This window comes from Polistes dominula, unplaced genomic scaffold (genome assembly GCF_049000335.1).
Source record: "Polistes dominula isolate Pdom_NZ unplaced genomic scaffold, Pdom_raw_medaka contig_84, whole genome shotgun sequence".
NCBI classification, from domain to species: domain Eukaryota; kingdom Metazoa; phylum Arthropoda; class Insecta; order Hymenoptera; family Vespidae; genus Polistes; species Polistes dominula.
The window spans coordinates 49,340-74,352 of record NW_028300944.1 but is presented as its reverse complement, the minus strand read 5'-3'; the positions used below and the strand labels follow the sequence as shown (position 1 = coordinate 74,352).

General features: G+C 38.4%; 1 protein-coding gene and 1 long non-coding RNA gene across 11 annotated transcripts in view; one reads left to right on the top strand and one right to left on the bottom strand.

Moving 5' to 3' along the window:
* LOC107071555 (uncharacterized) overlaps positions 1-25,013 on the bottom strand; it is a 48,628-nt gene that overhangs the window by 13,295 nt on the left and 10,320 nt on the right. For 8 of the 10 annotated variants that reach the window (XR_016176350.1, XR_016176349.1, XM_089171797.1 and 5 more), the window contains 10 exons: positions 24,662-24,889; positions 17,383-17,431; positions 16,509-16,782; positions 15,127-15,337; positions 13,570-14,663; positions 13,256-13,478; positions 12,934-13,188; positions 12,450-12,837; positions 12,061-12,355; positions 6,159-10,811 (listed from right to left, as the gene is read on the bottom strand). Coding sequence is in view for 8 of the 10 variants with exons in the window: in XM_089171792.1 (XP_089027918.1) it covers positions 6,159-10,811; positions 12,061-12,355; positions 12,450-12,837; positions 12,934-13,188; positions 13,256-13,478; positions 13,570-14,663; positions 15,127-15,337; positions 16,509-16,782; positions 17,383-17,431; positions 24,662-24,889 (7,670 nt within the window). In the remaining 2 variants the exon portion in view is untranslated. Of the gene's footprint in view, positions 1-6,158; positions 10,812-12,060; positions 12,356-12,449; positions 12,838-12,933; positions 13,189-13,255; positions 13,479-13,569; positions 14,664-15,126; positions 15,338-16,508; positions 16,783-17,382; positions 17,432-20,764; positions 22,588-22,731; positions 22,937-24,661; positions 24,890-25,013 lie in introns of those variants that run through there. The other 2 variants (XM_089171795.1, XM_089171794.1) reach the window with 2 other exon arrangements.
* LOC149032755 (uncharacterized) lies at positions 23,061-24,758 on the top strand. Its single transcript, XR_016176353.1, has 3 exons — positions 23,061-23,650; positions 23,912-24,136; positions 24,634-24,758. It is a non-coding gene; the product is annotated as an uncharacterized LOC149032755 (long non-coding RNA).

Sequence of the window (25,013 nt, the reverse complement as noted above, 5' to 3'; positions counted from 1 at the left end):
GCGATAAACCAGAGTATCATAACTCCGTCAATGGTACTCCCTCGAGTAAAAGTAGAATTTCTGCGTTAGCATGGTTAGACTAAAATACCAATACACCCAAAAAATTATCGTAGTATTGGTTCACACAAGTATATAAATCCTTAATAAACAAAGAAATCTGTAGCATAATATATATAATTTAGTATTTGGCATGATCTTTCAATGCGACATTTTCAACTTGAATTTCTATCTTTCTTCTTGTTTAACTTTGCCAACTTTGCGACCAAGATTTTTAGTCGCGACTGTTTTCCGTAATCTTAGGACTATGCGCTTACGACAGAACGTGGTAATAACCGAGAAGGAGCTTAGTTAGTATAGTGGGAGAAAAAGAGAAGAGTGTCGACGGGATGCCAAGTAGCGGTATCTGTAGTGATCAAGTAGGTCGCGGTTGACTCGAATAAAACTCCAGTCCAACTAACCTCTCCCTTCCTTTGCTCCTTTGCCATACTTTATACGTTTGGAAAATTCACAGTGGATCATACAAAACTATTCATATTAGGATGACGAGATTTTAGCAGGAAATACGATACTCGAGCGTGAAACTCAAGGTTATCTTTTACAAAACTGTTGTACTATGTTAAACTCGTTGCTTTCACCCTTTTAATGAAGCATCGTAAACTTCCGTAATGACTCAATAATACTCGCTTGAATGGTGGGGGGGGGGAAGGAGAGAAAGAAAAGAGTTTTGGCAGATAACTGGCTTCGTTTGGCATAGTTTCGCACGACGATCGGAATTTTCTAACACGCGCGTTACAATTTGTGCCGAATGAGAGAGAGAGAGAGAGAGAGAGAGAGAGAGAGAGAGAGAGAGAGAGAGAGAGAGAAACTACAATTATGCGATTTTATTTTTGTGATCAAGTTTGAACAACTACATAGAATACTATACGTAAATCTATTTTTATATCAACTTCATGCGCTTGACAACACAGAACCTTTTTTATAATACTATTGGAAGTTATTTGTAGGAATCATTTGATGATCGATTCGATTCCGTCGCGAGCGTACGAGAGTGCAAAAAAAAAAAAAAAAAGAAAAGAAAAAGAAAAAAATCTACGAAAGTACGACAAAGTTGGTGGTAATCGGGGAAGGAGAAGAATGCGCAACATCATTCGTTGCCATAATCGACGACACTGCGTTCTGAAGGATGATGATGGTGGCATTGAATTGAACATTGAATGGAAAGGCTACGCGTATATTTCTTCTCCTAGTCAGTCAATTAAAAACGAGCTTCGTACTTTCTATCGCGAGAACACGTTCACTTTCTTTTATTCTTAGTCTTAGAAAAAATCCCTTTGAAAGGGAAAACATAGGACCATGATTTTTCTGAGAGAATCAACAAATAACACAACCTAGGCGAATTCTGAAAAGTTATATACGGGTCTGTGTATGTGTATGTGTGAGAGTTGGTAAAAGGTTCGGATCTAGGTCTTCTTTACAATATTTTCTTTTATCCCCCATTTTAATCTATTGTTCGATAATTTCCTTTATTTACGCACATTTCACCCACTACCTACCCCATCTACGATGATAAATGTTGCATTAAACTGCACTTAGTTAAGTTAGTTAACACTAGATTTATGGATGCTTTGTTCACTATTTTTGAATGACTTACAAACATTGTTTCAGTGATAGGAATGAAAAGAGGGTAGGAATTAATATTTAAGTTTTGTATAAGGATGATTCACCACCAGCTCTTGCCACTTAAATAGCTCCGAAAGTGGATAAGAAAAAAGTTGCATGACAAATTCAGGACTATAATATAACATTAGTATTTCTTTCGTAGGTACAATCATTTTCTAGATTTATTGGTAAAATTTTTTTTTTTTTTTTTTAAATACAATGTTATAAACGGACGAGCATCGGACGAGGAACGCAAGCGTTCCGAGATAACGGTACTCGTTCGTTCGACTGGATTTTGCACGTCGAGTATTTTACCTATATCTAATAATGCACGACATTCTCCTATTATACACAATATTTATTAAGTATGCGAAAGTTAATATAAGAAAATCGAATAGAGAGTAGGGGGAGAGGGAGGGACACTGATAACGATAATTGATGTGATTCAATTTCACTCTCATCGTCAAATTCGACGAACCCCTTTTAACATGGAATAATTTCCAAATTCTAAAACTATAATTAGTTAATTATTTTTAAACAATCTGCTTTATTCATTGTATCCACGTGAAAGTTAGATTGGTGCAATGATCCAGATAACTTTGTAATTATTATAATAAATGGAGTAGAATAAAATAACTTAGGTTGAAATGATTATTTCATTTAGATTGTTTTTAGAGCGAATCTAATCTTGGCGATTTGGAAAATGGTCAAATTTGATGGAAAAGAAAGAAAAAAAGAAAGAAAAAAAAATGTACGTACTGTACTTGCCTGACCAACAACTTCCACAAATCAATCCAACTTTTCCACCCATTTCTCTATCACTGTTTCTTATTAATGGTTTTTTTTTTTTTTTTTAAGTTTTTAGGCACACATCACTATAGTCAAAATATCTTCTTTCCTTGTCGTTGTCGTTGTCGTCGTCGTAGTAATTGTAAACAGAAATAGACGCAAATACGAAAAGTGTTGTTAAAAGACACTTGGTGTTTGTTTTCTTTTTTCGCGAGAGGTAATATTCATTTGACGTACGATGTTTTGCTATTATAGATATTGCAACTTTGAAAATTAATCCGAGAAATGAACATTTCAAACCGTAACACTAATCGATACACCTATAATTTTCTCAATTAATTTTTATCGGCTTCTAACTTTTTCAACAAAATGATGAAAATTATTTAGAATGAATGAAAAAAGTTCGCGTGTTTTACTTTATTAATATTTCACTGACATATAAAGAATAATAATTGTATTAACGTTCAAAAAAACAAAACTTACACTATTTAAAGCAACAGAAATAAAATGCGTGAACGAACATTTGGTTCATCCTAATATTAAATATCAATTGTTTATTCAATGTTAAACGATCGGTGCTTGAGTAACCTTTTCCTTTTTTTTCGATTTTTTTCTCTGTTTTTTTTTTTTTTTTTTTAAACGCGAATGAATCCAATGATCAACAAGAGATTGAAAAAGTACGTCCAAACACGCGGAGCACCACCGGCTGACTGACACTGACTGACTGACTGACTGACGTAAGAAGTGAGCGGTAAAGAACGTGCACCACACTGATCGTATTTACGTACGAGTGTCTGCGTATTTGTGTTTGTGTTTGTGTGTCCACTACGTTTTACATGAACGCGCGCGAGCGCCTTTTGCTAACAGAGAGAGGATGAGAAAGAGAGAAAGAAAAATTCAAGGACCACTCGGCAACCTCTCCATCTCCTCCACCCCTTTTCCCTCCCTCCTCATCCTTCACCTCATCTTCCCATCCTGTCTCTCTCTCTCTTTCTCTCTCTCTCTCTTTCTCTCCCTTTTTTCGTTCCAACGACGTGACTTTGTTGTAAACGGACTGCCACTTTTCCTACCCTCGTTAGAAAATTAAAATCAACTTTTTTTCTCTCGTTACATTACTCTCTTTTGTAATCGGACGTCTTCCAATCATCTCAGCTCTAACATGAGTTTAATTTGTAGTCAAAGAAATTTCTTTAAAATATATATCTATATATATGTTTTTGATATAAAGATATATAAAAAAATAAAGAATGAAGTTCACGTTGATTCGTAACTTTAAAAACGTTTCTATTGACTATCGAAAAAATGAAAAAATAGAAGTACAATTCTCGAATAGTCTTCCGTCATGCAACGTCTGGTGCAGAACGTCACCACGACACGATTGAATTCTAACGGTTCTCACAAATGTTTATTTTAAATAAAACTTAAGTGCACACACTTGAGTAGCATTCGAGTAGTACCCTCGAATAAAGTTCCAAAGCATGAAAATGAAATCGCTAAAACGATGCATGACGGAGAAAAGTATTTGAGTGAATTGCAAAAATCTCCGTACTTTTTCATACGGAGAAATAAAGCAAACGTCTGGAGACAATATTTCATTCTGTGACAAGAGAAAAAAAAAACGCTTAGTTAGATCCATCAATTATAATATAAAAGATTATTTCTTTTGGAGATGATGATAATAATAATAATAATGCAAGAAGAATATTCCTATTTTGGATTTATCCTGGGACAGGATGGAAGAAAAATAATACTCCGCTATTTGTACTACCATCTTGGGAATACATAATCCAGAACTTATGCTGAGAGATTTGGTTGTTTCCCCTCTCTCCCCATCAACTAGGGTAGAGGGTAGAGGGTACGAGGTAGGGGGAAGACGTAACTTCTATCTCGGCCTTCGAGCAACAGCAACAGCAACACCAACAGCAACACCAACAGCAACAACAGCAGCAGCAGCAGCAGCAGCAGCAACATCCTCCTCGAACCCGTTTGGATAGCGGCCAGAGAACTTGCTCCTTTTCTTTCTTTCTTTCTTTCTTTCTTTCTTGGACAAGCGAGAAAGAATGTACACGAGGAGAGTAGGCCTAAGAGAGAAGGAGAAGGAGGAGGAGGAGGAGGAGGTGGTAGGAACCAGCTACGAATTTAATCACCTTATTTTTGAGGCCCTCTACTACCAAACACAACGCATTCTCCTTGCACGGGTGAATGGACTCGTTGTTAGGCACGAGACACCATTTCTTTCTCATTCCCATTATCCCTTTAAACTTGTCGAGGCACAGGATTTTAAATAATAAAATAAACCCATATTGCATAGATTGCAACACTTGCAACACTTGCAACAATTGATTGATGGAACTTGTATTATCCCCAAAAAGTGAAACAAAGTTGACTGTTTATTTACGTTACCTTTCTCTTTTGCAATTTCTTCAACATCTGACTATCCTACATTTATTTGTTTAGTTTAATTCATTCTTCATCTACGTTTCCCCTCAAACTTTCAGACGGGATAAATAATTAAAAAAAAAAAACTTACCTTTTTTTCTCGCTAAACGCATAGTGCACGATGACGCACAGCAATCTACGCGCGCGTCGTCACTTTAATTCTATCCATTTTAACATCTATAAAATATAATTCAACCGCTTCTGTTCTCATCGTTAAAAACGAATGTTTCATTGAGGAATTTCTTGTGTTTTTTTCATACAATTATTTTCCCTCGTTCGTTTAATTTCTATCAACAATTTTCTTTTCTTTATCTTTCATCCTTACTTTTATCTACTTCTTTTTCTTCTTAAAGTTATACAGTGTCGCACATATATAATGCTATAAAATAAATTTATGTACATCGTTTAAAAAAAAACAAAAATTTAAATTAAAATCGTCGCTTTATAAACTATTGTATAAAACTATATATATATATATATTGTATACATGTATACATATTATCGTCGCGTTATACTAAGCGTCAATTATTTACAGCCCTACATCATTTTCATATCAAATTTTTCTCAACCGTGATTTTGAAATAGAAACAAATCTGATTGAGAAACTTTCTTCCTGATATTTATATTATATTGTGAAAAATAGAATAATGTAAGAAAATATAGTCGTCTAAGTTTTTCGAGTTGTGAATTCGTTTGCAATTCGTGACCGATCGTGGCTATTAAACGTTAAAAAAAAAAGGTACAAGAAACATGAGAAAAATAAACGATAATTGGATTAGAGTAAATTAATATTAACGCGGCGTCATAGGCCGTGTTCCAACTCGCACTGATCGTAAAGCAGCCGGTCTTTACGAGGTTAGGATGACAACACAAAACGCATCATTGATCTACAAACAATCTAACTTACTCAAAAAAAAAAAAAAAGTGAAAGGGATAGGGCTCGATATGCAAGTTGGAACGCGGTTCATGACAATAAGAAGAAAAAAACAAGAGCCACGAAAAGTATCACTTTAAAACGCAGGTACAATACAATTAAAAATAATACAATGAAAACGAGAGACGCAAGTGGAAAATAGAAAAAAATACAAAAAAGGAAGAGAATTGAATCGAGACGAAAGACAAAATCAGTAAAAAAAAAAAAAAACGGATAGAATAATGAAAATAATAATAATGAAATAGTCGAATTTGGAACACGACCCACGAGTCCCACGCACGGTGTTGTTTGCCTTATTTTCCTAAGGCTGCAGCACCGGTCTTCATGAGCCACTCACCTGTAGCCCGGTTACGCGAGTCTTTCGTCTCGATAGCTTCTCGCCTTTTCGATGTCTCTGAGGAGGAAATAGTTGAACTTCGATGACATTCCTTCACGTTATCTATAGTTTCCGTCATAATCGATGCTTCAGTAGTATGGGTGGTGCCAGGAGGTACGGTGGTATTGTTGTTATTTGTCGTTGAAACGTTAGGGAGAGACCCAGTTACGTTTTTTGACTCGATTGTCATCGTTGTCATCATTGTCTTCGTCGTCGTTGTCGTCGTCGTCGTCATCGTTGTTGTAGTTGTCGTTGTTGTAGTTATCGTTGTTGTAGTTGTCGTAGTTGCAGTTGTTGTCATCGTAGAATTTAGTTGTTGTTCCTGGAGCAAGCAAGCGCTCGACAATAAATCCCATTGTCGTAACTTCTCTCGATCTAATTCGAAGGATGCTGAACTCGTTGCAGAATTTCCTACACGACTGGAGGAACCTTCAATGGTTCCAGCTGGTGTTGTGGAAAGTTTGCTAGATTCAACTAAAACATGATCATCTTTCGGATGAACTTGTCCGTTTCTGGTCGAATCCCAATTGTCGTAATTATTATCTTCCTCGTTAATTCTTCGTTTAACTCTAGGCCTTTCCAATGTCGATGACAAATAATTGTCTTTACGAATAGCAACGCTGTCGTTGACGTACGTCGCACCACGGGTGATTTTCGGACGAGTTTTGTTATCGGAACAGGAAGTTGACGAACCGACGACGGCAGGTGTCGAGCCGGTTTCCCTGCTGTCCAAATTGTCCAAAGATCTGGCATTTCGCAAGCTAGCTCTGCGAAGATTTTCGCGCCAAAGTGAATCCTGTTCCCAAGGATCGACGACGTTGAAATCATTGCCGGTTAAATTTTGCGAACAATGTTCATCCGACGGGATGTTGTTGGATGCGTTCGATTGCAGTGTACGTTCGATTGCTTGCCTAGTCGACAAGGCCAACAAACGATTAGCTCGGTTTCTTTGTTCTACCAGATCCTGAAGACCAGCGTCGTCTAAAAGTCCTTCCAAGGACCTGGATCTTCGATGAGAAGCTTGAGCTAAGAGAGATGGGTCTTGCGTTGACTCGTCAATTGGTGCGACATTCGTCCTGCCATTACCATCGTCACTTTTGTCCCGTAATCCGTGAGGATAAAGATTTCTCGCATTAACTTCCGGCAAAGGATCGGTCGATTTGACTCTACGAAGGGTGTCGGCTTCGTAGAAATTTCTTTTATCTACCAAATCCGCTTTGGTGTCGCCCAACAATTGACAAGTTGTTTTTCTCAGTTCTGCCGCTATGCGTCTAGCTTCGTCAATATCTTCGACTTGAATTTGTCTAGGCATAGGTCTGGCTATTGGATTGATTATACGACCAATATCGTTCCTTTTGTTCATCACCGATGCGTCGTCTCTTTGATTATTCAATTGCGGTAGTCTCGAGACGTGACCACCGTGACCACCGTGACCACCGTGACCCACGATCGGTTTATCCTTGTTACTTCCTGAGCTACCACGAAGATCCGAGTAATAATACGGAGCTCCTCCGGCGGCGGCGGCGGCGACGGCGGCGACGGCGGTTTGATCGCTTTGAACGCGTTGCTCGGAACCGTTTAAAAACGACAAATACGACGACTGGGATTTTTGATCCGTGTTGGAAGGTGATCTGCAATTGAGCAAAACATTGGGATAACGATTCGATGCCAAGTTGGAACCGAGATCGTTGCTATTTTCCCGGTTTTCTAAAGATCTTCCAAGATCTTCTATTAGGGCAGTAGCAGTAGTTCTATCATCTCGCGAGGAAAATTGTTCGCTGTCCGAACGAACGGCAGGTGAATATCTCAATGGCGAAAAACTCGAAATATTCTCGTAATGAGCGTCTCCCGTGAAGGATTGCGAGTGTTGATGAGAGGGGACAGGTGGTACGTCGCAAACTCTCATAGACGGCAAACTACTTGCCGAACCGATCTTGTTTCTGGTATCGTAACGAAGAGGTTGTCCAAAGTTCAAAGTACTCCTTTTTCTCGCTAGATCTTGACAAGTTGTTTTTTGCAATTTGTCAACTACCAACATGTTCTCGTTGAAACCGTAAATACTGTGGTAACTCAAATCCTTGGCATATAGATCGACGTTGAATGCATCACGAGCTTGCAATTCTTCGAGATATCGATCGAGATCGATGCTGGTACCACCACCACTAGCACCATCACCATCACCATCACCACCACCACCTTCGACCTCGAAATGATTTCCAAGAGATTCAAATTCGTCTAGACTGTCCAAAACTTCGCAAAGTTCGTCGCTGACCGGTCTTCTCTTCAATTGCCTGTGCCTAGCTGCCTGTTCTCCTGGATTTCTGAGTTCGACCGATACCGAATCGCTTCCGCTGGCACTTTCCAAGGATATCCTACTGTCTCGGAAGGTCGAACCGGATATTTCTTCTGAAATTTCGGAAAATCGAGAGGGTGATCTTTGAATCCTATCTCCATGATCCAATCTACTACTGTTCCATGATTTTGGAGTATTCACGCTAGAAACGTTTTCCTTCCTAACTGTTACCCGAGGTGGTGGTGGTGATACCTTTTTCATTTCCAACGAGTCTTGTAGGCTATCCAAATCTTCCAAAGGTGGCGGGGAAGTTGGTATAGGTGGCGGGGAAACTAATTCACTATCGGAAGAATCGTGTAATTCAGCGATCATGGTACGACTCGCACCTAAATAATAGGACGCAGGTCGGAATGTATCAGAGAGACTGAATCTAGGATGCCTCGGGGCATCTATCGAATCGAAATCCTTGGAGGATTCATCGTCGGCGTCTGAACTGTCTGATTTCAAAGCCGTCAAAATATCTGGAAGATCCGATCTACCTACGATACGTCCACCCGAATCTTCGTTCTTCCTTCGTTTCGACTTTTTCGACGACGTCTTCTCATCGTCTTTGTCATCTTTATCTTCCTTTTCCGATAACTGGCTAACTTCCATATAAACTGGCTCCATCTTACTATCGGAAACGCAAACGAACTCGTAATGGGAAGCGTCCAAAGTCGAGTAATCGCCGGAGTCGCGATCGTTCGATTCCTTGCCCGAAGCCAACAACGAATGGTTTCCATTGTTCTGCGCCATTTCAACGTACGAACTCTCCTCGTGTTCTAGATTCGCAAATAGGCTCTCCATCATTTTTGGATTAGGACTGTCATCGTCGTTCGGATCTAAAATGGCTTTTCTAGGTGACATCGGTAGATAATGTTCTTCGGGGGTTGAATCTTCTTGTTGCTTGGGTAGCTGCTGATGATTCGTGGTAGTTGTCGAATTTGCATCTTGGATGATAAGTTGTTCTTGGCTCAACTCGGAATCGCATGGGGATAATTTACTGTTCCTCTTTTGTCTAGCCTGAGACCCTTTCTTCTTTCTCATCGTGCCCAAATAAGTTTCCACTTTATTCTCCGATGGTTCGGCGGCGGCGGCGGCGGCGGCGGTTCTTTCCTCGCTCTTATCTCGCTGTTCCAAATCGCTTCCGGTGTCGTAAAGCAACGTTTCCGTATCACTGAATACCCCACGATGCAAAACTTGCGAACGTTTGTCGCGTTCCTCCAATTGACGAACCTGTTGAGACTTTCTTTCAAAATCTGCCAATAAATCTTTAACCGATTTATTACTATCGGTAGAAGCTTGTTTAATGTGTCCACCACCATTATTCACGGATGAAATATTAGACTCATCTTCGATGCCTTTCTCTCCCAGTGCAAAACTGCGAATAATCGAAGATGCCTTTCTCGACGAGTCTAATCTCGAAACGTGTGCCTCGGATGTTTCAACTGGCGATGCTTTCAACGCTTCTTGCATGGTTAACATTTCTTTCAGCGAACTTTCGTCACTTCCAACATTAGATTCGAACGATCTTATCCTCGAACGAACGAGATTCGTACTCTCCATTTTATTTGACAATCCCTCGTCCACTTTTCCACAAGCTTGCTCTTCAACTTGTATATACTGATAAGAAAATTCTTTGATAAGTTTGCTCTCGTCGATGTTAGAATCCCATTCTTCCTTATCTTCATTGGAGTTCCATTGAACTATCTTTTGAAGGGAAGACCACGTTTCCGTGGGAACGTAATCATTCGAATAATCAGTTTCAACGTTGTCCATCGTACTTGATTGTTCTTCGACTCCGTACAAGCTTGATGATTTTAATATACCTGTTGGTTTCTTCTGTAAGGGATGGTTTTGATGCTTGTGCCGAGGTTCGTCGTTGAATAACGTACTACTTTCTAGATCATGCTCGGAATTTCTATCGCATTTGATATTTTCTGAGCCGACAAAGTACGAGTCGGAAGGAGGAAAACTAACCTCTTCGTAACCAGCGTCAGGTGGTATGCTTGACAAATTGGTCTTCATAGAAGAAGGTGTTAAGTTTGTATCATTGTTGTTGTTGTTGTTGTTGTTGTTGTTGTTGTTGTTGTTGTTAGATCGAATTAACTGCGTCGTTGATGAATTAGCTGGAACGTTCGTACGTACGTTTCCTTGTATCATCATCTTATTATTCTCTTGGGTAGTTGTTGCCGTTGATAAACGATCGTCACCGATATGTCGGGGGCTCCTTCCTGCATGCGAGGGCCTGCGCGTACGTTTTCTTCTAACATCTCCCATCTCTGAATTGTCCGTTACAAAAAAAAAAAACAAACACACGAACGCATGAAGATTTTTATTTTTTTTTTGGTTTTCTTTTTTTAGGTTAGAATCCCCATCATCTTTCCAAACTACCCACGAACGAAATATCATCGAGTTGAGCAGGTTTAACGAAGCTTTTCGTTGCGAACAATTGTCTCGAGATATCATTGCATTGCTTGAAATAATATTACTATTATTATTATTATATTATCAAGTTAACGTAGTTAATTTATAAAATGATAGCAATTATCAATGATTCCGAAATCGTTTAGAAAAATGCTCGTTAAACTTGCAAAGCACTCGTGTATACTTTCGATGCGAGAATCAACGAATGCATTAGTGTTAGTCAATTCTCTCTCGCATGCCCATGCCAATCAAAATCCAATAAAGTGTTAAAAGGCATCAAGATAGTCAGATAAATACAATAATTATTAAAGATATTATTCGGATAGAAGGATCGAGTTTAAATGGTTTAGTGTTAATTTTGTTAATCTTTCCCCCATTGACCATTGGGAACCATTTTACCCATTCACCGTTTACCATTCACCAACAACGAGTCTTGGCTTAGCAAAGACTTGTAGCAAAGAAGGAGCCCCGCGGACAGGAAGGAGATAAACCTTAGCTTCTTGTTTTGATATTGGCCTGATTTTTCGTGCTTTTATAAAGAGAACACGTATTTATCATCGATAGGAATAAAAAGGTGAGAAACCAAGATGCGTAAAGAGTAGTGGTAGTAGTAGTAGTAGTAGTAGGTGATAGTGGGATTATCATTCAATTTTGACGGGGAAAAAAAATGATATAAAAATTTAAACGCGTTTTCTTTATAAAATCATTACACACAACATACGGATACGTATTAGTGAAGAAGACGAGAATTTGTTTTTTTCGAAAGAAGCTCGTTGTATAAAATAATAACTGTGTAAAAACAACACAGCATCGAAAAAAATTGCGCAATAATAGCTTTGAGATTCCACTCTTGCCTCTCGTTTAGTTCAAAACGAGTAAGTTGCGTGGTTAAAGCGATTAAATAATACAAGTGTTAGATGATAATCTGCAGATAATCTCAGCTTGATACTATCTATCTATTATAATATTTTAGCAAAAAGTAATCGATAAACCTCTTACAATTGTAACGTACTCGAGAAGACTTATCACTCGACTGATACGTTGACAAATTGACGAGGTCACGATACATGAATCAAATAATAAGTTCTGGAGAATCGTCCCTACCTTCGTCGTCGCTCGAATAACTGTTGTATCGTGAGACGGTAGTAACAGTTCTGCGACCATCGGAACTTTTGCTTCTAATATGTGACCTGTGGTTGTCATCTTTTCTCCGTGAATGACGAGCTTCCGATACCGAAGCTTCGTGAGCTGCCAGATCCAAAAGTGCTTGCTGTTTATAATAATTCGATAATTCGTTTTGTGCTCTGGTACGGTTCATCGATCCGGATGGTTTCCGCGTTAGCGGTGACTGCAACATGCGTTGTTTCCATTCCAACAAACGTTTCATCGATTCTTCTCTCTGTAACATTAAACATAAATTATTAAATTAACTTGTTTATTCCATTTTGACTACTTTTATTTTCAATCAATTTCAAGGTTCCAAATCAAATAACCTGTTGAATTTTTCGTTCCCCGTCACGATTATCTTGTTCAACGGAAGATCGTCCACCATAATCGTCATCGTCTTCGTCCAAAGCAGCAGGGTGTCGAGACCTTGGCAAACGTGCCGATGCTGATCTATAAAATTGCTGTTGCTGCTGCTGCTGCTGTTGTTGTTGTTGTTGCTGTTGCTGTTGCTGTTCGGCCCATCGTTTGGTGGGTCCACCACTGTGTGCTGATTGACACGCCGATTGTATCATGGTAAGCCCATAATTCGGGTGACCAATAGATTTGTTCCAATTCGTCGACGATTCGTATTCGCGTGTCATTGAATTGCGAGCACACGATTCGTAAACTTTTTCCCGTAAAGATCTTCTCAACTTAGCATCGTTGTTGGACAATCTAAGATACACGTGCGACAAATGCATTCGTTTAATTACATTCAATTACATTATCATCAATATTCGACATTCAATTGTTGATAAACGTAACACTTACTCGTTATGTCTTTGTAACGTTTGAGTAGATATATTATGTTGATGTTGATGAGCATGTTCCCGTTGCAAACGTCTCAAGGTAGAACAAGAGGAATCGGGTAAAGTTGCCATACGGATATCACCACCGTTTCTATCGTGAACCGATGGTAATTTTGACGGCACGGTAGCTCGCGATAACGACTGGTTTCTTTGTTGTTGATGGTGTTGCGGTGTTTGATGTAAGTAGACGGCGGATTGACGCATTTGCGCTGCGTATCTGTTTGAAACAATGTTCGTTTCGTAATGTAATTGAAAGATTTTCACATTTAATCAATCGTACCAACCTTTCTTCCGAATAATAATAGCCGTCGTTAGTCGCATCCGATGGATTCATTATATCCAAACTGGACTTGGGCCTTTGGGGGCGTTTTTGTTGGTTCGAGGAACCTTCGTTTTGCACGGGGTTTTGTTGCTGAGGTCGTCTCGTTGCTTCATACTCGAGAAAATCGGCACTGTGGGGTCGCGGTGGTGGTAATTGATGGGATATTGGTTGTCTTATTATGGGAACTGAGAACAAAAACAAATATTTCATTAGATGCGTCACAAGACAAAAGATGAAAAGATCGAATGTAAGTAAAGGTAAGGAGTCGAATAGTACCATTGGGTGGTGTGACTGGTGAATGAAGTTGTTGCTGTTGTTGCATTTGTTGATGTTGTGCATACGTGGGAATAGGTATAGGTGCTGGTGCAGTTGCTTTGGTGTATCCAACGACTGGCCCAGCTGGTCTCTGATAAAGTTGAGGTATACCATAGACTTCTTCGTAGTCACCGTTTCCTCGGTTTGGTCTTGAAGGTTTCGCGCTTCTTCCATAAGTGTCTGGCGTACGTCTTTCGGTCGATTGTACTTGACAATAACCATAATTTAAACCAGACTTGTCAGTTCTTAAACTTTGTTGCGACGGCTGACTCATTCCAGTAGCATAAATAACGCTGTTCCTATCGTAATCGGATATGGGACTTTTGCTAGTTAAAGTAACGTCTGGTGAGACTGGAGATCTTCGAAAAGATGGCTCGGGCGAGGGTGTAGAGTATTCGTTGGATCCCTCGGTTAATCTCCTAGGTTTAGGCGGTGCATTCGCGTATATAGGCTGACCAAATTTCCTAGGCGTTGATTGAACAACCCCTTGCACGTAGATCAAACCAGGATGCACCTGTGGTTGTTGTTGTTGTTGCTGTTGCTGTTGCTGTTGCTGTTGCTGCTGCTGTAGCTGCTGTTGTTGCTTGTGTTGATTAACCTGAGAAACACTTTGATGCGCTTGATGCAACATCGCTTGATGTTGATGAGAATGACCTTGTTGAAGTTGCTGAGAAACCGAATGTTCAGTAAAACAGTATTGCGGATGTTGATGCTGCGACGAACTGGATTGACCATATTGTGGTGATTGTTGCAGCCAACCATTGGCCACTTGTGGAACTTCTTTTAAATTGTTGTTGTTAGAAGCGGTATTTCCGTTACCGTTGCTCCCGCTAAGATTAGGAAAGGAGGCAGTGTTGACGCTGTTAGGACTGGAATTGTTGTTAGACGCGTGACTGGGATCGTCTCTCGAGAGAAATCCGTGAAAACCTGAATCACTGTCGTCGGCACTTTGATTCAATACGGATGAAATCGAAGAGACACTTGGTCTAGCGCTTCTTTCCCCATCCGGTTGTCCTCCTATTTCGATGACCACTGCAGCCTCGCCTCTTCCGCCGCTAACAACGGAAAAAAAGCAATCAAAAGTATGTATTAGAATGATTTTATCCTAGTACTATCTCGACCTATTCATTCAATCCCATCGTGCCATCGTGCCATCGTGCTTTACCAAACTTATCACCGAAATAGATGTTTGAGTAGGAACTTTGTCGAATTTAACTGACCTTGCTGACCGAGCCTGCTTCCAATAGGAATAATTAGACGAGTACCTACAGGAAACTTTCTCTTACCTAACCGAGTTGGATTTACCGAAGCAAACTTTGTCGAACTACTAACAACTAACGAGTCAAACAGTTACATCGCAATTAGCTACAAACGAGGGAAACTAAATATATCCTAAATGATTGCAATAGAGGTTCGACGGAATGAACGTTGACACAAGTTTATAGCGATAAATAAAAGTTAGGTATATGGTGTATTATTTAGTTTGATGAAAATAGTTTAATAAAATATTATACTCACGGACTGGGATCCTGCAGAAGGGTCGCCAAAGTTAGCGCATTTACCCATTGATTCATACTTTCACGATTCTCAGCTGCAAAGTGGTAGGTCCTCATGTTTGCGTGTTCAGCCTTGAAAGCGAACTTCCTGTTGACCTTGTCTTCGGGTCTGCAAACGGTAACCCTATACGAAGGCAAGAGTATCGACCCCAGGAGTTTCTCTTCTTCTGGACCTACGGCGAGGTTCAAATATAGATATCGATCACGCGAAAATCACCCTGCATATAAAGAATATTGTATAACTCACGGACCGATTCCAAGTGGAATGGGGAAAAAAAATGAAAGTATTCTTTAGGGCGTTAGTGCATTATTACAACCTATAAGACCTATAAGACCTATAAGACCTATAAGACCTATAATAAGACCGTATACTACTCTCTCTTACTCATAACACGTTAGTGTGAAATTGCGACTAAAAGGAAAGGAGTAAAGAATTTTTATTGACTCATGATACTACTACACGGGGAGGATGATTTTGTATATTTGGGGATATGCAAATAGAAGGATCATATATAAAAGCGAAAAAGAGAGAGAGGGAACTGGATACGAACACGCAAAGGGGGACTTTTTCTTTTTCTTTTTCTTTGTCTTTTTTATCTCCTACTTTGGTAAGAAAATAAAGAGAAAAGTTGAAAATTACGGTCCGCGAGGGCTTTGGACGTCAAAAGAATCTAGGAAGAGGGTTTTTCAAACTAACCACCATCTCTTACCGGCAAATATTTGATCCTACTTCGTGGCGGTTTTACTGCGAAGAAAAAGGAAAGAGGGCTTTTCTCGAAAAACTCGATGAAAAAACTTTATTCGTTAACGTTTCGACGATAATAATAAACGATCATACGTAATATTTTTATCGTTAAGCGCGTTTTATTGTTTCTATTATTATAGTTAACGAGATCAAATGATGAAAATTGTTTTTATTTATGAAAGATATTCGACGATACGTTTCACTCGTCAAAAAACTTGAAAAGATGTTGGAAGGAAAATTGATTAAGATCAGGGATTAGTTGTTGGTAAAATTGGATAGATACTCCACACTTTACCACTTATTTTGAAAGGATCGTAAACGCCCCTCCAACCCGTTAATTAAGACTAGTGTTCATCGAATCTAATTAAAACTAAATTTAATAATAACATTTTCCACACACACACACACACAGACACAGACAGACAGACAGACTTTTCTTCGTCCAATCGTTATCGAAAGAAAGTTAACGGGTAACGTTAATAAATTAATATCATACACGTGAATTTCATACACGGATACACATACAACAAACAACACATATACACATATAATAGATAGTATCGACAGGAAAGGAAAAATACTTCGTAAGGTGAGCTAACCTTTGTAGTAGAAGAGACAATACTCGGACAAGACGAACCAGCGTTTCTTCCAAAGCATGAGCCCTTCCGAACCCTGTTTGTGTAGCCAGCCTTGTAGGTGGACCGGTGCAGATAGGGGTCTTTTCGCAGCGGGTGATCGCAATCCTTGGGGTCCGCTTCGTCGTCGGATTCCAGACACGGAAGCCGCCAAACCCGTAGTAGCATCGTTATTGTTTTTGTTGCGCACCTGGCCGCTACTACCTACCGCTACGACTGCCGTTGTAGCTTGGACAATCTAAAGAAAAAAACCAAATAGAAACTAGATATATCCGACATTTATCAAATTACTCACGTGTACACGGAGCTACTGATAGATACGTTTAATGTTGTTTTATTAAACACAGAGAGTTCTTATTTAACGCTTATAACAGAACGTTAGTGCCGAAAGGGTTAACATACAGAGTCTCCTCTTCCCATTAGAGGCGTTTAGAACGCGTTTAGAACGCGTTTAGAACAAATTGCAGAGACGTTGAATGAACGAACTACCGGCACGCTTTGAAAACGCTGAAAGCAACCATATGTACGGTGGCGTAATCATATGGCGTCCTACACAACAGGACCATTGCTCTATGCTGCTTTCTTTGCTTTACACAACATTCCCCCTCCCCTCCCCCTCCCCCTCCTATTATCCGTGTACCCAGTCTATAGGTAGGTAAATACGCGATTGGTCGAGCAACTAACGCGTGTTTTACGTGCAACATATGGACCCGTACAAATTCAATGCCCTTTTCAAATCGCACGCGTACGATTTCCAATTTTCGTCAAGATATACACGGTTTAGATTTTTGTCTTCTCAGTCATTGTTTTTGCAATATGTTTTGTTGTTGTTTGTTACCTTTTTGCTGTCCATCCCGGGAGTCGATGTGGTCACCGGGTGTTCGAGCCTGAAACGAAAAAAGAAAGAAAAAATGTTAAACTATTTATGCAAGGGTCTTGTCTAATTGTAAATAATGGTCGATACTTGATGAGGGGGAAACAAAAAAAAAACAGACGGTTAAAAAAGAAAGAAGAGAAAAGAAAATCGAATTTAGCGAGTTTGCTGGTCGCGTACGTTGAAGTAGATTTTTCACTCGCTAGCTTGGAAGAAGTAGACGATGGTTGTGCTGGTGGTTCCTTTTTTTCAACTTAAAGTGCACATCAGCTTCGACCTTATTTTGCAACAATAGAAGCGCCTGCGAACGTGACTTAGTTTTTTTTACGCTGATGATATTGGAAAAAAAAAATGCTAGCAGACTCTTCGAGTTGGGCTCGTTTGAAAAAAAAAAGAAAAAAAAAAAAAAAGAGTTCAATCCATTTGGGAGAGTAACCCACCCAGTCAAGTATAAGAAACGTTATGTTTCCAATGAACGTACAATAAGATGTAGATAAATGTCTGGATTGACATTTGAAGAAAATTAGGGAAGAAAATTAGGGAAGGAAATTAGGGAAGGAAATTAGGGAAGAAAATGAGGAAATAGAAAAGGATCGGAAAATTGGATTATCTTGAAAATCGGATATCAAAAACGGGAAGAAATATGTATGTATAATAACTCGAATATAATATTACAAAAGATCTTTTTATCAGAAGAACCCTGTGTGAGAATGAGAATAAGAAGAACGGACCAGATTGTAATAACATTCTTATTAAGCGTTGAAAGTAAATTTAATTAAGGACATTAAATAATCCTTTTTACTACGGCATTACCGTGTCTAATGTAATCCGGGAAGACCGGCTCATCTCGCAAAGTTCCCTTCTCTTACAGAAAATTATCATCCTTAAGGGAATTGAGAAAAATAAGAAGGTCCAAATTGCGTCAGGGTGTTTTTTGGCTAAAGGAAAATCTACTTTACTTTCGTATCCTTTCCTTTTAACCAATTGTTTGATATATTTACTAGGCTTTGTTGTAAAACAAGTGTGTTTTTTAGTAAATTATAAAAACATACAAAAAATAATACCACACTACGTTAATAGTCTTGTATAGAGAAATGTCATTTTTCTAAAGCGTGAAGATAATGTGTTGCAATATTTTGTCCAGTTAAGAAAATAAAAAATGTAAGAAGGAACCACCTTTTGTCGTCCTAACGTCGTCTCAATGTCGTTGCTGGCGAAAGACAAACGATAAAACATTTTTCAAAGTCGCATGATCCCTCTTACAATTGTGCTGTCTCCCTCCCGTATGACGTTGATGTCCCCTTTTTTCGTGGTATTCATGGTAGATCCATAACTCAAGTTGCAAATAAACGAGTAAACGACAATCTATCGGAGCAAACAAATGGAACAATTGGAGATAGGGTTAAGAAAAAAGAAAAAAGAAAAAAGAAAAAAGAAAAAAGAAAAGTCAACCTACTTGGAAAGATTTTGTTCTTCGCGTTGGTTTAAATAAGATAAAAAGTTGTTCAGATATGTATTTGATCAATTAACCCATTCGAGAGACCAATTGCACACCGTCTACAATTATTCTTTCTTTTTCCCCTTTCATCCTTTGTCAAAAGTTAGATACATTTAGTTGAAATCATTTTTATCGAGACTAATTAAAAGTTATTTAATCTTCATTTTACTTTAATCAGATTCGATCAATTTTATATAAGATATTGAAAAGATAAAACGACCAAAAGTATCTTCACGTAATTTATTGGATAAAATCAAGATAGAGGAAGAAAATATACCCTTAATCGAGAACGTATTGAGAGCCTAACCTCAAAGTGCTAACGAGTTTCAAGGATTTACATGGGTAAACCATGGCTTGCTGCTGCCTATGTACTAAAGTATTTACTAAAGCATATGTAGATACTAGATAGATCGGTTGTTTCACACGTATGCATACAACACCCAAGACACTTGAAATAGTCCTTTGTGTTGCCACCAGGACAGGTCCTTGATGCTAAAATCAATAGATACTATATGCAGATGCGATTCCGAAACTACGATGGTAGGGTACGAAGGAACTATTAGCAAAACGGGACATACATATATACATATATATATTAACGTGCGCATCGCCTTCCAAATGTTTTATACGATTCAAATGATCACGATTGATCATTTACCTTGTTTATTAGACCTTAAAGTCCTCCTCCCGTAAGTCACGTGGTAAGTCACTGACTAATACTTTACAATGTTGTTAAATATTTACCGTAATCACTTAAAACTTAGTGAAAAATATCAATATTATAAACCTGAGGACCGCTAAGGTCCAAGTACGAATAATACAAATAGAAGAAATAGAGAACAATAGAGAAGAATAGGTACGCTATTACCGAAATTACCTACTAGAAAACCTATTGCTTAGATTGAATACAATAGAATACAATTCAATGCTGATATTTATTTAATATATAAGAATTTGGATTTTCTATTTAAATACCTGTACGATATGAATTTGATCAAAGAATTTCAATGAAAAGATTTGCAAAGAAACCGGTTGTTAAAGGAGCAAGACAAAGAAGAAGTGAAAGAAATATTTCTTTTTTCTTCCTTTCGTAATCGATTTTATTCGAAATATACGATCGATCGATCGATCGATCGAATTTTCTTCTCTGTCTTCTTAAAATAAAAGACTAAAAATGACTCTCTCAGTGGCGTCTGACATCGTTTTCTACTTTCGTCGTTTCACGTGTCCAAAGTCCGTTTGCCCTGGAGACTTGGATATTTCGAAACATTCCCTTCGTCCACGGAAAATGGGAAACGAGCAAAAGGAGAAAATAATGTATCGATACAACGCGGACAAACTTTTCTAAATAAAAGCTCTTTCTTCTTCTGGCCAATGATCAAAATCACAAGAAGTCTGTGTTTTATACTTTTCTTTTTTCGTAGCCTCGGGGGGTTCTAGCCATTGTTCTTCATTCAAAAAGAAAAAAGAAAAAAGAAAAAACAAAAACAAAAAAAGGAACGAAGAACCTTATCGGTCGTCAGGTTTCAATATTCATGATTTTCACTAACACCTTTATATATATATAGAAATTCAGTGTCACACACATTTGTGGTTTCCAATGAACTTTGAAACTACTGAACCACCGATCTTAATAAAATATTGAATGCTTTTAAAATATCAATAAATTATATCAATTCCTTATGTGTTAAAAGAATTCATGATAATAATCGCTGTAAAACCATCGTTCTACACCAATCAGACATTTAATCGGTAGCTTATAAAATGAAATAAAAAAAAAAAGAAACAATTAACAAATAAAGTAATAGGAATTGAATATGAGATATAATCGAGAAAATAAATTCTTACCATTCGAGGAAATTCCAGAGGCACGTGAACATGTTGTAAATCGTACTTTAAACAAAGCATGGAACGAACTTTTAAAAATTGTCGTGTGGTACTCGACTTTTTCTTTTTCGCTTTATTTTTATCCGTCACTCTGTTTCATTCTCCACCTTTTTTCAGCGCAAGAGCAGACACAGCCCAGACGAAGAGATGGATTCTTCTTTTGACGGTTTGCCTACCCTCAACCGCATTGATTCTTACATTTTCAGGTGTATCTTCAAACTCATATTCTAACTTTTGCAGACTTTTATTTACGAAAACTTATGCGAAATTATATTTCGTTCTTTCAAAAGTATCATATTTATCAATATTATTCTAGAATGATCGTTAACTAAAAATCAAATGTTGTTCAAAATTGTCAAAGAGGATTGTCACAGCATGAAAGCATTGAGATTTTGTACTAAAAACTCGATTTTTTAAGATTATACTAACTTCATCTTTTTGCATCATACCAACACGACTGTCATCCGATTTAAAAAAAAGAAAAAAACTCGACTATCTAGAAATTCAAAAAGGTTTTTATTTTAAACCTTGTCGTAACTTGACGTCGACCTAATATAAGTTTAACATTAAGTAACGGACACCGCAAAATTCTATATCCACTCGTAACGTAATTCACAAAGGTCTACATGGTGGTTTTCAACGCGTATAATACGCGTCGCATATCGCACCAGAGAGAGAGAGAGAGAGAGAGAGAGAGAGAGAGAGAGAGAGAGAGATAACATATTACTATTATTATTATTATTATTATTATTATTATTATTATATTCTATTTACTCACTATGGTACAGTATACAAAATTTGAAATTCATTCTTGGAACTAGTCGGTTTAAATTTTCAAACTTTTCAACTAGAAATGTTTTATCAATAAAATAAAAGAAAACTATTTGAAACAAATAAAATAATGAAAAACAATTTGACAAATATTTCAAAGAGAAATAAACGAATAACCGAAAGAAATATGCGTTCAAGTTTAGTGTCATTTCTGAGAGTACGCGTGACAGGGTTTAAAAAAAAAAAAAAAAAAAAAATCCTATGAGTAAAGAAAAAAAGGTAAATCGCGGTGCTTATTTTCGAGCGCGGTAGACGAACGATCGACAAGGTCAACGATGCACCCTTGATGCATATCTCGAACCCTCTTCCTTTTATTTTATCCTCCTGACATTCTAACCGTCTATCTTATTCTAAATTCTTTTCTTTCCATTTTTTTCATTTTAAACAGTATCTAACAATAAATCGATTGTTTTCTTCCAAATAAAGAGAAGACGGTAGAAAAATATTTTCTATTTTTCAGTAGAATAGAAATAGAAGTTGCATTTGTAGGAATATTCAAAAAGAAACGATGAAGAAAATGAAAGAAAATTTACGAACTGGTTGAGAAAAGATTTCAATTGCAGGCATAGTGAAAGATGGTGGTAGGTGGAAAAGGTTGAAAGAATGTGAACAAAGGTTCGGGTCTAAGATTAAGGTAGTTTCTCTGCAAGGAAGAGAAATAGCCATAAGAGATCAAGCTCGAACATAAATTTGAAAGATCGATGGTCGGTTGGTCGGTTGGTCGGTTGGTCGGTTGGTCGGTTGGTTGGTTGGTTGGTTGGTGGTTCGTTGCTCTCTCTGGTACTCACACACTCGCGTCACTTGGCGTGACACGTCAAGTTCATCGATTCGCTAACTTTCTACGTCTCTCGATTCGCTAATTCTAACCATCTTTCTCGTTTGTTCTTCCCAAAAAATGTCTTATTTTTTGTTATCATCATCGTCACACAAAAAATGACCACTTCTTCCTATCTCTGTTTATAAAAAAATCAGTAAATTAAAATAACATCGAGAAAGAATATCTTTAACGAGATTCTAATGATAAAGTTAGATTAAAAATCAAATAATATCATTTCATTTGTTAGAAAATCATTAAACGCAAATATTCAAATATATACATATTATACACGAGTTGGTACGAATTACAATCGGTTGATTCGATTAATAAATAAAATGTGAAAAAACAATCAACACAAATCGACAAAATAGAATAATTTGTCGTTAACGGATAGACTTTTGGGCGTGCGGAAAGGAAGAAAATGCCGGAGTTGGCCGACTCGTAACGCGTCGAGAGGAAAACTGGCATGCGCCTTCACCCTCTACGTTCAGCAAATCCTACCCCTACCACGACGACCTCAACCCTCTTCTGTCTCTCTCTCTCTCTCTCTCTTTTTCGTTTACACATTTCAACCCTCGTGGCGCCCCCTTTGGAAATTGCCGACGGCGCATTGTCCTTTACCACCCGGGTGCCTTACTGTTCCCCTTGCCTGCTCTCCTACCCCCTGACCGTTTCTCTCCGGATATCAGGCTGATGCCCTTTGTGACACTGAGGGAAAGAGAAATAGAAAGAGACCACGAGAAAGAACGATGACGACCGACTATTACGCAGTTTGCCCTAGGCATCCAGATAAGAGAATTAAACGAACATTAAATTATCCCTGCTTCCTGTATCCTCCTTTCAACTGAAAACCCGAGTTATCAGCGAGTTCGTTTGTCTCTGTTTTTCCTACTTTTTCTCTTTCTCTTTCTCTCTCCTTCCTTCCCTCCCCCCTCTCGTTGCAGATACACATCGCGTTCGTCATGATCGATTTTAAGAGAATCCCCCCCGTCCACTAGCTACGCTACGCGCTACGTATGTACCTAGAAATACGTTGCTAACAATTTGGATATTCATAACGTCAAGAGCGAGCGAGAGAGCAAGAGAGACAGCAAGAGAGAGAGAAAGAAAGAGATTTCAATAGGGAACTTTAAGGCTATACCACGAGTAGAGAAACTTCACAGACTCCTTGTAACTAACTACGGCGCTAATTACGAACGGTATTTCAAGAAGGCGTGTAAAATATGCTAAGAGATAGTAGCATGCCACTTCCTCTACTACCCCATCCGTGATAATTATAACCCCCTCAACGTTGTGGCATCGTCTAATAAATAAATAAATTAATAAGTCTATTTTTCTATGGATAAAGATAAGTTGGATTTAAAAAATGTTTAACGAGATTTGTCGATTTGAGACAGAGGTGGTATATATATATATATATATATAAGTGCCCCTTTAAAGAGTAAAGTTCCTTTTGATAGCGCGACGAGGAAAACCCAGAGCATACTCGATCGAGCGTAACGTAGGAGGGTGGACGAGTATAGGGGGAAGCAGATGAATGAAAGACACACTTACTGGCCACGTTGCTACGAGCTACGAGCTACGAGCTACGAGCTACGACCCTTTTTTCTGCAGGGACAACCGATTAACTCGAAGGAAAGCTGGAAGAATGAACGTGACGACGACGTATCCATAAAGGACGAGCGGTAATGTGTGTGTGTGGATGGTTTTATTTCAAAAGATACATACTAAGTATTCAACAAAATATAAAATAAATAGATAAACGTACAATAAATAAATAATACAAAAAATAGAGGGATATGATTGAGAACTTTTAGAAACTGACGACAAGATTAGTAATAACTACCAGCAATAAGTGAAATTGATGTAAGTCATCTTTACTGGCGCCAAAAACGAACAAATTTTGATGAAACGTGCTGACACGACAAAGTGTTAATACTTTTCACTCTTGAACTTTAACAATGCTAGCTAATGCGAGGCTACTTATCATCTTACTCCTATTTAAAAGTTTTCATAATCAGCATGGGTCTCGGAAACGGTTCGCTAAAGATTCCCATGGAAACGACGACTTATCCCTTTTTACTACTTTCGAGTGCTCGTTAACGAAACTTTCATCGTGTTTTCATATCCAACTAAAAATTTACTCTCATTACTATCAATGGGATGAAATTCTCTTTTTCAGGAATGGGGGGAGGCAGGCCTATACGTACCTCGGATGCAAGGCGCAACCGCGTTGCACCGTAGGATCGACGCTCGACGATGATGACGGCGATGATGCTGGTGATGCTGGTGGTGCCAATACCGAAGATGATCGTAGCCCTGCTGGAGAACGATACGAGACCGGCAACGCTTCATGTCTGCCCAAATGACTACCTCGATGATCGCGAAAATTATCTGGAGAAGTCCCAGTCACCTGACAATGCGATCTTGGTTGCCCACTGAAACGACAACCATGAGGTAAACTTATTTGAACATTCATTTTGACAATTTGCATTTCTCTTTTGCATCCTTACAACCTTCCATATATCCAATAACAAATGGCCTTAAACAAGATAATTTCAA